This window comes from Mchenga conophoros, linkage group LG5, assembly GCF_057382185.1.
Source record: "Mchenga conophoros isolate Kocher_MC1m ecotype Shallow Benthic linkage group LG5, M_conophoros_male_GT1.1, whole genome shotgun sequence".
Lineage (NCBI taxonomy): Eukaryota > Metazoa > Chordata > Actinopteri > Cichliformes > Cichlidae > Mchenga > Mchenga conophoros.
In genome coordinates, this window is record NC_140530.1 from 917,175 (window position 1) to 929,433 (window position 12,259).

At 40.9% G+C, this 12,259-nt stretch overlaps 1 protein-coding gene across 1 annotated transcript; it reads right to left on the minus strand.

Annotated features, from left to right (window-relative positions):
• Nucleotides 1–139: 139 nt before the first annotated feature.
• Nucleotides 140–4,585, minus strand: LOC146573528 (acidic mammalian chitinase-like). Its single transcript, XM_085272760.1, has 12 exons — nt 4,567–4,585; nt 4,367–4,426; nt 4,248–4,274; nt 3,939–4,143; nt 3,748–3,804; nt 3,345–3,510; nt 3,037–3,161; nt 2,802–2,925; nt 2,514–2,696; nt 2,281–2,397; nt 2,053–2,185; nt 140–1,692 (listed from the first exon to the last, which is right to left on the minus strand). Exons 2-12 carry the CDS (start codon nt 4,389–4,391, stop codon nt 1,445–1,447), a joined length of 1,410 nt encoding a protein of 469 aa, XP_085128886.1. The 5' UTR covers nt 4,392–4,426; nt 4,567–4,585; the 3' UTR covers nt 140–1,444.
• Nucleotides 4,586–12,259: the final 7,674 nt, after the last annotated feature.

Here is a 12,259-nt window from a genome sequence, read left to right on the forward strand (position 1 = left end):
GAGATAGTAAGAGGCTCTTCATTAGTTTATCTTTGTATATAACTCAAAAGCAAACATGATAAAGTTAATACTGAAAAAACATATGAATATAGTATACATAAAACACCACCTCTTCCCAGTCAGATCCACCACAAACACGTTTTTGCTTTCAGAAATGTAGATTTATCAGTCATATCACACCGGATGTCTACAATTTCCCAACTACAAACAAATTCTTTGATTTATGACACTATTTGCTTATACATGAATACAGATCTGAAAAGTTCAAACACCAAACATGTGAACAAGTCTTGCCCTCTTCATTTTATTTTCTTACAAAACTAGTTAGACTTAAAAGATAACAGCCGGTGCAGAAAGTATTACCTCTTTAGTATTTGAGGTCTGCTGCTGTGGCAGCAACTTTAGCCAGGACAAAGCTGTTTTTTTCCACATGAACAATGAAATTTGTTTTCAAACTTAAACCCACAGAATGGACAATGCATCTTGCCCTGAAAAACACAAGTTGTCTGAGTTTAGTTGTTTATTTCACCTAAAGCAAAACAGCAGTCATATAAACCCTCATGTGTGTTTCAACAGATGACAGATTTTCAGGCTAATAGTTAACATCTAATAGCAAACCTATATCTATAGTATTTTCATTCCTCACAAATCTGAAAAATTCTCCACTTCTTTTAAGTGTCTCCCAGAGCAATGCTTAGCATGTTTTGGTGTTTATGTGTCCTTTTGCAGTGTTTTTCTGTTTGCTGGTGTTTTTTAAAGTTGCAGTCCATTTGGCCTCTCATGGCCACCGTACCTTCCAGTTTCAACATAACTTTGCACCAGTGAACCAAGTAAGGTTCATAAAGACATGGTTGAGCAAATTTCGTGTGGAAGAATCTTACTGAACTACAAAGAGTCCTGTCTACAACCCGATAGAACAGTTTTGGATTGAATTAGAGCAGAGCTTCTTATCCCACAGTGTCTGACCTCACAAATGTGCTTCGAGAGAAATAGTGAAAAGTTACCATAAATACACTACTAACACTCCCAGAAGGGTTGAAGGTTTTATAGCTGCAACGGGTGGGTCAGCATTGTATTAAACTTCTATGCATGTGAAAGCAGAAAAGAAAATAATTTTGGCAATATAGTGCATTTTGCAAGGTTAGAAACTCTAAGCAGTAATTAACACTTTATTCAAAGCTGAGGTGACCACTGTGACATTATTTTTGTTTTATTTGCTTTTTGTACGAGACAAAATCACTATTAGGCTGATGATGTCTGAACTGAGGCCTTCATTTTTGATGACGCGAGTTATACCCTGTTTATGGCAACTCTATCTATGTATCCAAGGACCCGAGTTATATAGGTGAATGAATGTGTACATAGAGGATACACTGATACACTTTAGTCCCTTTAATAGATGATGTTGGCACCAGATGTAATACACAATGCCTCTGCTCCAGGCTCAAGGCCAGTTACAGCATTTGCAGTTGTCATCAAAGACAGATCCAGCTCCACACTGCCCCACGTGGGTGTTGCCACCAGAACACATGTAGAAGCTGGCTTTGTCATCTGGGTGGGGATATAAGCCATCAGGTTTCCCATTGCAGAATCCAGTTCCTGGGGCATGGGTAGTAGTGGTGGTGGTGCTGGGTGGAGAAGTGGTGCTCGCTCCAGGTTTTGGGGTGGTGGTTGAGGGTAGTGGGGGAAGCTCTTGACAGTACAGATCAAAGGAATTATGTGTTATTGGTGGTTTTTCATTCATGTGTATCAATAAGCATGAATCCCTTAATGCGTAACTGGCTAAAACACAACCTCACCCTAACCCAACCCACTGTTGACCTATTAACATGAATTCTTCATTACTCCAATCGCTACATGAAGAACATTTACTGCCCTCGTACAAAAGTTTTACTAGTTCAAAACTGTATCGAACATATTTGGATTTTTATTGACTGTTGTAGTAACATCTTATCTAAATTACAGAGGTTCTTATGATAACAGTTCCACACTAATTTATTAAATATATATAGACTAAAATAATTAATCTATATGAATCTGCTTTGGACATACCAATTTCAAGAAGGTTGCGCAGATGAGAGAGCAGAGGATAGGGACCCTCCCCGCAGAATTTTCCTGCAAAGTCATCCAAATCAAGAGCCCACACAAAGGCCCCGCCAAACTTCTGATCTTTCAGGTAACGTACCTATTGGGGAAAAATTAAACAGAGATTGATATCACTACCTTGTACATACACAAATGTGTTAAACAAAAAGAAATGATGCAAGCTTTCTCACTTACCTTGGTTTCATAGCTCTCCTTGTTGTCAAATCCTACCCACTCATTGTTTTTGAAAGCATAGGGGACTTTCTGGTCTTCAATCCAGTTAATGGTGCTGCCTTTCACGAAGGTACAGATCTACAGCACAGACTACATGGTTAACATTTGTCGTTTTATAAATATCATTAGATATCAAAGCAACATATGCTATACATCATGAGGCAATCATTAAATTCCAGCCTTAAGAAATGTACCTCATAATAAGACCAGAATCCAGCTTCACGGGTGTATGGACCAGCTGATGCTGGGCCGCTAGCTGGAGCACCAACACCAGTGTTTGATGATGTCAGGCGGAAGGTACGACCATAAGATGCAAATCCCATCCTCAGCTTCTCCAGTGGGGTGCCATTGTCTCTCCAATATTTCATGGCATAGTCCTATAGAAGTTAAAAAATGTGAAGTTTGTGTTCATAAGAAGTTACCTGTTAAAGTTACAGTTATCTTTTAAATGAATCTTATTTCAGTTTTAACGGTTTACTTACAATGTTGAAATAGATAAGGTCACCAAAGTCCTGAGATCCACGGTACAAAGGGCTGTTGTGTCCAGTGAATTGCTCCCAAGTTCCATGGAAGTCGTAGGTCATTATATTGATGAAATCTAATTCTCTGCAATAAGGAAATAAACATAAACAGTGATTTTCATGCTTACATTGCACAACTGTCAGATTTCTAAAAGTAGTAGATGAAGTAAGATGGTTTATAAAGCAGGACCCTCACTTGGCTATCTCAGCGATCTCATATCCAGCATCAATGGTTCCTTTTCCAGCAGCAACAGCAGCAGTTAGCATGAGCTGGGGATTGCCGGTAGCTTGGGCTTCAGCTGCAAAGGCAGCAACAAGTTCCTATAAAAGTGCACCACATAACAGTGTAAGAATGGAGTCCATGGGGTTTAGGAGGTATAGCAGATCATCTACCGATTGGAAGGTTAGTGGAATCAGTCCATTTAGCATTTACCATTCAAGTATGATACAAACGAAACAACATCAATGAGATGTAGATTTTAAAAAATGGAGATCTATACCCACCCTGCAGAGCAGAGTAAACCTCTGTTTGTCCTCAGGAGGACTTCCACGGGATCCAGGGTACTCCCAGTCCAAATCCAGACCGTCAAATCCATGAGTCCTCAGAAATCTGATAGTAGACTGGATGAACTTCTGACGATTAGCTGCAGTAGAAACTGTGATGGAGAACCTGCAAAAAAACAAAAAAACACAAAAACCAAGTTAACATTTGATCTTTATAGTAAAATCTGCTTAGTGCTTTATGTCTTTAACAGGAGAATTGTGATTAATGTTTGCTGTGTTTAATAATGGAAACTTCTTTTTGATTTTGATTTGATTCAGACTGATGGTTTACACATAATATTTGGTTAGCTACGTACCATTGTCCTAATGTGAAATAATTTTCTTTCTTTAAAGTATTTCTTACTGTGTTGACCCAAAGTTCCATCCACCAACGGCCAAGAGAGTCTTCAGGTGGGGATTCCTGGAAACAGCAGAAAACTTGTAATATCATTAAAGAAACTGTAATATCTTAGTGGAAAACTCTTAAAGACACGATACGCTCAAGAGGTATTGTGTTTTGCTTTACCTCTGACCTATAGGATAATATCCACTTACTTGGTCTTCAGATCATTGAAAGACTTGTAGAGGACGTCGTCATTCCACTCGTAGGTAACCAGCTCATTGTTGTAGTTGATGATGGAGAATGCATAGATGAGGGTGGTGCATAGGAAAGGGTCCACATTTTGTGGCAGAAACTTTCCATCTCCAGGCCTGTACTGGGACCAGTTGGTGAAGTAGCACTCCATCCTGCTGGCAGATCCTGTGGTGGTGTAATATTAATAAAGCACAGGTCCCAGTAGTGATACACAAGTAGTGATCAAAATTTATTTTCTTTAACAAAAAAGAAACAGAAAAAAAACTTACCCAGCTGGCTCATCACCAGACACAAACCTAAGAAAAATTAGAATGTAGGCAAAAGCATGATAAAATAAATGTCAGTGTTTACATTTATATTGTATGCATGCAATAAGTTCCCAAAATACCTGCTACAACTGTGAGCCTGGCCATCTTAGAGTGACTTCTTAATATTTCACTTGATGACTCTAAGAGAAAAAATGATGTCAGTTCTACAAATCAAGCAACACTATAAAAGCTACAACCTCCCACCCACCTACCCACCAGCAAAAAAAGAAAAGAAACCATGATTAAGAGAGAATAAGGGCTGTGCCCCTTGTTCATTTACCGTCAAACCAGAAGAAAGACCCAAACAGCCGCAACAAAGTTTGGCCTTTTATACACCTGATTGTTCTACGAACACAAAGACAATATAGCAGTCTTTCGTAAATCTAGGTCATAAGTGTACTGATTATTAGGACATGCTTTGATAAGAGATTGCTTAGTCTTAGCTATATGTAGGCAATAATTTACTCATTGTGGCACGTATATGACCCTGGTGTACCTTGGGTAACCGGTCACATATCATATCGTTATATAGTATATTACATACAGGGGGTAAAGTAAGTATAGAACATGTTACCAATTTTCTAAATAAATATATTTCTAAATTTGCTACTGACATGAAATTCTTATCAGAATTCAATCGCTAACAACCCATCCGATCCACACACGCAAAGAAATCAAACCATAGATGTCCGTAAATTATGCAAAATAATAAGAAATAATACAGGGGGGAAAGTATTGAACACACACAGAAAGGAAGTTGCAAAAACAAAAACCAGTCAAGACACTCGCAGAAATCCATCAGTAACTAGAAAGCAATTCTGTCAAGAATTAGTAATTAGCTGGTTCAGTCCCAACTGATGGCCTATAACCTATATGAAACACCTCATGATAGATAAAACCAATGAGCTCTCTGAGGACATACTGATAGCACTGGTTACAGAAGAATTTCTAGGCTACTGAAGGTTCCAGTGAGCACTGTTGGGGCCATAATCCAGAAGTGGAAAGAACATCATAAGAAGACACTGAATCAGCAAGTACAATTGTTCCAAAGAAGACAATAAGTTACTCACTCCACCGCCATGCTCACTGCGTAAGACTCCAGTGTTGAAGAAAAAGCATGTTGAAGTACATTTAAACTTTGCTTTTGGATGCCATAATACACGTGATGTTTGGGTGTCAAAAAACACTGCATATCACCCCAGAAACTCCATAAGAACAGTGAAGTTTGGAGGTGGGAACATCGTGGTGTGGGGCTGTTTTTCAGCACACGGCAGTGGGACACTTAAACTGAAGAAAGGGTGAATGGAAAAGTGTATTGAAACATTTTTGATAAAAATCTGCTTCCATCTACCAGGATAATGAAAATGAAATGAGGGTGGACATTTGAGCAAGACAGTGATCCCACACACAGCCAAGGAAACGCTCAATTGGTTTCATGGTTATTCATTAATTAAATATAGGATGATATGATACCTGATAGAATTTTTGTTTTGGATACAAATCATATTGTTATGCTGTCATGTTCCAGATTAAAGTCAGTCTTAAAATGAATCATTGGAGGAAGTATTTATTCCTTTATGTTTTTTCTATTCATTCATTTCAACATTTTATTCTCATAATACAAGATAGAAAATAATTCCTACCTGGTTTATGACTGTGCTAATAATAAAGGTTTGAATTTATTCTCAAATAACTCTTGTTTTTACTTAACCCCTCTTCTTTTAGTTGGGTTGGAGGTTGTTAAAGTGGATGACCTTATTGTTGTTTCAATAATAAAGTTTGGTTGAAGGTTGGTGGTTTGATTCCTGAAAAGAAGCCTTCTTTTTTTTTAATGTGTGAAGTTTTGTAGACCCAAGTATACAACATGTGTATTTCAGCTTTGTGTCTTTATATAATATAATAATATATAAGATATAATAATAACATGAAAATTTGATGTCAGTTGTTATGGAAAATCATTAGTTTCCAGTTGTAACTGATAAATTAAAAAATTAAAGCAAATAAAGCACGATTATATCATAATACAAAGTACATCGATCATATGGGTGCATTTTGTGATGAAGTGAATGACTCCAATGACTGATACCTAAACATAATAGAAGAAGTATGAAAAATAATAATCACTCAATGTTTGTCAGCTATGTGACAATAATAAAAAAGATGATCATAAACTGAGAAACATCATGACATAACAATATAGAAGTGCCCATCTTCTAAGATTAACCGCGTTGATTATTTTATATCTCTCCTTTGTTGAAGACTGGCCACGACCTTTCATCATGAAAATGTTTCACAGCTAGTGCCATAATTAACATTTAGGTGATTTGGAAATAGGCTTGAGTGAATACACGTTATCCTGTGCAATAAACAGATTTACAATGGTGTGACGTTTGCGTGTGCTGGAACAAGTGATAAACCACTGACAAACTTTCAAATGAGTGGAAAGGAAAAAATAATACAGGTGATTCTGATCCCCCACCTGCTGCATGAATTTACATTGTCAACAAATCATTCTTGACTGTTTTCAGATTTCTTTTTTATTTCATAAAGTGTTTTGAAACAACAAAATATACCCTTTATTTAAAAAAAACAAAGAAAGAGATTTTCCTTGCTTGTGCAATCAGTTAGTGCTCACTCCTTCACATTATCTTATCACTTATCACTGTAAGATAACGTAAGGCCATCTATCTAAACATTATCCTTTTAGATGGCACAATATCCCCTGTGCTTTCCCTTACAAACCCTAGAATTTCTACAGTTTGCCTCAATGTTACACATAGTTTTCAGGGTGTGAAATAAAGTGTGCAAATTAAAATTAAAAGGGTGCTTAAAAATTAATCTTCAAAAAATAAAATAAAATACAAAACACAAACAGAACATATGATACATATTCTGTTTGTTCCATTTATGATTGCTTGACTGATAAACCTGCAACTTAGATTATACTACCAAAAATATTCGCTCATCTGCCTTTGCATGCACATAAATTTAAATGGCATCCCATTCTAAATCCATAGGACTCATTATAATGTCAGGCCACCCTTTACATCTACATCAGCTTCAGTTTTTTTGGTAATGCTTTCCACAGTGTTAGGAGCATGTTTATAGGAATTTTTGACCATTCTTACAGAAGCACACTTGTGAGGTACTGATGTTGGACAAGAAGACTTTGGCTCACAGTCTCCACTTTAATTCATCCCAAAGGTATGCTATTGGAACGACTTCAGGACTCTGTGGACTTTTTCCACTCCAAACTCATTCGTCCCTGTTTTTATGGACATGGCTTTGTGTACTAGTGTGCAGTCAAGTTGGGACAGGAATGGGCCATCCCCAAACTGGTTCCACAAATTTGGGAGTTTGAGGCCCCAGTCCGCGAGATCTTCAACGCACACCTCCGGCAGAGCTTCAACAGCATTCCCAGGGAGACTGGGGACATTGAGTCCGAATGGACCATGTTCAGCGTCTCCATTGCAGAAGCTGCTGCATTGAGCTGCGGCCGCAAGGTGGTTGGTGCCTGCCGTGGTGGTAATCCCCGAACCAAATGGTGGACACCAGAGGTGAAGGGAGCCACCAGGCTGAAGAAGGAGTCCTATCGGGCTTGGTTAGCCTGTGGGACTCCGGAGGCAGCCGACAGGTATCGACAGGCCAAGCGGAATGTGGCTCGGGCAGTGGCTGAAGCAAAAACTCGGGTGTGGGAGGAGTTCGGAGAGGCCATGGAAAAAGACTTTCGGACTGCCTCGAAGAGATTCTGGCAAACCGTCAGACGTCTCAGGAGGGGAAAGCGGTGCTCTACCTGCACTGTGTATAGTGCTGGCGGAGCGCTGCTGACGTCGACTGAGAAAATTGTCAGGCGGTGGAAGGAATACTTCGAGGACCTCCTTAATCCCACTGACACGTCTTCCGAGGAGGAAGCAGAGTCTGGGGATGAGGGGAATGACCCGCCAATTTCCAGGGGCGAGGTCACTGAGGCAGTTAAATAACTCCTTGGTGCCAGAGCCCCTGGTGTTGATGAGGTCCGCCCCGAGTTCCTGAAGGCTCTGGACATTGTAGGGCTGTCCTGGTTGACACGCCTCTGCAATGTTGCGTGGAGATCAGGGGCAGTACCTGTGGACTGGCAGATCGGGGCGGTGGTCCCCATCTTTAAGAAAGGGGACCGGAGGGTGTGTTCCAACTACAGGGGGATCACACTCCTCAGCCTCCCTGGGAAAGTCTATGCCAGGGTGCTGGAAAGGAGAGTTCGTCCGCTAGTCGAACCTTGGATACAGAAGGAACAATGCGGTTTTCGTCCTGGTCGCGGAACACTGGACCAGCTCTTTATCCTCTCCAGGATGCTTGAGGGTGCATGGGAGTTTGCCCAACCAGTCTACATGTGTTTTGTGGACTTGGAGAAGGCATTTGACCGTGTCCCTCGGGGTGTCCTGTGGGAGGTGTTGCGGGAATATGGGGTGTCTGGCCCATTGCTACGGGCCATTCGATCCCTATACAACCGTTGCAAGAGCTTGGTTCGCATTGCCGGCAATAAGTCGGACTCGTTCCCGGTGGGTGATGGGCTCCGCCAGGGCTGCCCTTTGTCTCCGGTTCTGTTCATAATTTTTATGGACAGGATTTCTAGGCACAGCCAAGTGGCGGAGGGCTTTCGCTTTGGTGGCCTCAGAATCTCATCTCTGATTTTTGCAGATGATGTGGTTCTGTTGGCTTCATCGGGTGAGGGCCTCCAGCTTGCACTGGAACGGTTCGCAGCCGAGTGTGAAGCAGCGGGAATGAGGATCAGCACCTCCAAATCTGAGGCCGTGGTTCTCAGCCGGAAAAGGGTGGAGTGCCCACTCCGGGTCGGGGATGAGTTCCTGCCCCAAGTGGAGGAGTTCAAGTATCTCAGGGTCTTGTTCGCGAGTGATGGGAGAAGGGAGCCGGAGATCGACAGACGGATTGGGGCTGCAGCTGCAGTAATGCGGACGCTGCACCGGTCCGTCGTGGTGAAGAGGGAGCTGAGTGTAAAAGCGAAGCTCTTAATTTACCGGTCGATCTACCCTCACCTATGGCCACGAGCTGTGGGTAGTGACCGAAAGAACGAGATCGCGGATACAAGCGGCAGAAATGAGCTTCCTCCGAAGGGTGGCTGGCCTCTCCCTTAGAGATAGGGTGAGAAGTTCGGCCATCCGGGAGGGGCTCAGAGTAGAGCAGCTGCTGCTCCACATCGAAAGGAGCCAGCTGAGGTGGTTCGGGCATCTGACAAGGATGCCCCCTGGGCGCCTCCTGGGTGAGGTGTTCCAGGCATGTCCCACCGGGAGGAGGCCCCGGGGCAGACCCAGGACACGCTGCAGAGATTATATCTCTCGCTTGGCCTGGGAACGCCTTGGTGTTCCCCGGATAAGCTGGAGGAGGTGGCTGGGGAGAGGGAGGTCTGGGCCTCTTTGCTTAGGCTGCTGCCCCTGCGACCCGACCCCGGACAAAGCGGATGAAGATGGATGGATGGATGGATGGATGGATGGATGGATGGATGGATGGAAATTGTCCTACATGTGTAGGTATGCCAGAGCATTAAAAGTTTCTTTCAATGGAACTACGAGGCCGAGACAGATTCCTGGTAAACAACCCCACATCACAGTCCTCCCTCTGCCAAACTTTATACTTGGTACAATGCGGTCAGACAATTACCATTCTCCTAGCAATCGCCAAACCTAGACTTGTCCATTGGATTGCCAGACAGAAAAGGATTTAGGCTTGCCTACCACTTCAAAGCTGAGTTACTGTCATTCCCAAACACTTCCACTTTGATATAATACAACTAACAGTAAATTGTGGGATATTTAGCTTTTTTTTTTATTTCTGGACCCTGCTGCACAGGTGACATCTAACACACTGGGGTTTCTGAGAAAGACCCATTATTTCAAAAATGTATGTAGAGCCAGTCTGCATGCCTTCATTTACCTGTGGCCATGGAAGTGATTGCAACACCTGGTGGTGTCACCCTTCCAGCACTGTGTTTTGTAGATCTCTTGAACAGAATCATTATCACCCAGTTATTAAATGCTATATAAATGGCACTATTACTGGTAACAGAAGGCAAAAGGGTATGCATACAAAATCCCATATTACATAAAGCAATGCTTCAATGTAAAACGAATTCAAAATTTAAAACAAAATTTTATAAACACATAAAGATCAAGATCATTTTGATTTAGTCAAACTGAAAATGACCTTCTCTCTTTTTGCCATACACTGTAAATTCTAATTAGTTCCCAGAACTCAAAAAAGCTATGCAAACTCGTTCCCTCAACAAAATTGAGTAAAGTTTTACGTAAGATGACCAAGTTAGGGCAACTTACTCATTTTGAGTACACTGTACAGCCTTGTTAGTTCCCAGAAATCAAAAAAATTAAGGAAACTCGTTGCCTCAAAAAAACTAAGTAAAGCTTACTTAAGATGACTGTTAGGACAACTTACACATTGCAAGTCTGCAGTATTAAGAATAACTTGATATTTCTGACTGTACAGTACTAATTGTTTACCTACTGACAAACATTTCAAGTTCAACTAAATGAAAAAACAATTTGTGGTAACCTGAATATGATTAAAAATAATTAACAACACTTTTTGTAATGATGTTAAAATCAGCCCAACTTTTATTTTCAAACACAACAAAGTATAACAGCCAACATACTGGACACTGTTCTGCTGAGCAACAAACAGTTATATCGCCATCACTGTTATAATCTTACAATGAAACAAAGTCTCAGATGTAATTATTCTGAAAATAAGTTTAGGCCTACCACAACTTTGTTTTGTACTTACTTATATAATCAAAATAAAATATTTGTTGTTCTGTCACAAGTGCAGTCTCTGATTTAAACAACACATTTGTTTTTCATTCCAACACAGGAGCTGGAATGTTGTAATGTTTTAAGGATGCTTGTTTCCAGTCCAGGCATTACTGCTGAATGACTGTCATGGATTGAGGTGATCCACATGTAGGTGCAGAAGAAGGTCTGTAACTTCCCTTAAGTACAGTGGCAGTGGATGTGGGTTGGAGATGCAATGAGCTTGAACCTGCAGGCGACCATCTTCACTGACCACACCATCTGTGACGGAGGACTCATCTCTCCTGGTGTCCTGCAAGCAAACAATCATATTTTTTGGAACATGAACTTAATTGCTTTCTTAAAACATTTTTTTTCTGCATTTGGTATAAACAGACTCCAGTTTGGACAATCTCAGGCTCCCTCCCCACGGAGAGGTGACACTGTCAGTCTGGATAGCCGTGACCCCCACCCAACACACAATAATGTCATGAAAGCATCATTTTAAAAAGGGCTATGCAAACATGGCCAATAACGTTCATTCTAATGATGTGCATTTGGGAACAAAACAAATGTTGCTGTTAGAAAACTTGCAGACTTCACTATATACAGTGTAGACCCTCTAAACTAAGTTTGGGGGATGTGATCTTTCAAGAAATGCAGACAAACTGTTGTTGTTTGTTTACTTCCACAGCATGTCTTGTAGAATTAACTGGAGTCACCAGCAACAGCATCGTGCAGTCATATCTCAAGTCTAATAACAGAAGACAGGAAAAGATCAGTACAGAAACAACTTCCCCAAACCAAAGCACAAATAAAACAATAAGTAAAACAGGCTGATCTAAAGTATGATTAAAGCTCAGCCTCATTAATATAAATGTCACTGACAGTTGCTAATATATTGGAAAACCAAAATACTTACTGATGTCTTTCTGTCCAACAGCAGGAGTGCTGGTCCCTCAAAGACAGCAAGAAGCAAGCAGAGGGAGAAAACACAGAGTTTTTTCAGAAGCTGATTTGACCCTTAAAGGCTGTGCAGTCATAATAACGTACAACACAGAGGGTCAATGTAGACCCCATACAACCAAATTAGACTAACACATATAGTAGTAAAAACACCATCTACTACTGTGTCTGAATGTGTGGTATTGGCACTGTCAGTTTAGGCCTAAAGAG

What these genes read in the sequence shown, in the direction of transcription:
- LOC146573528 (XM_085272760.1), bottom strand. Translation starts at nt 4,391, where the DNA reads ATGGCCAGGCTCACAGTTGTAGCAG. An exon ending in TCTGGTGATGAGCCAGCTGG is followed by an intron (nt 4,144 to 4,247) that starts GTAAGTTTTTTT and finishes ACACCACCACAG; the next exon opens with GATCTGCCAGCAGGATGGAG. An exon ending in TGGAACTTTGGGTCAACACA is followed by an intron (nt 3,511 to 3,747) that starts GTAAGAAATACT and finishes GTTTTTTTGCAG; the next exon opens with GTTCTCCATCACAGTTTCTA.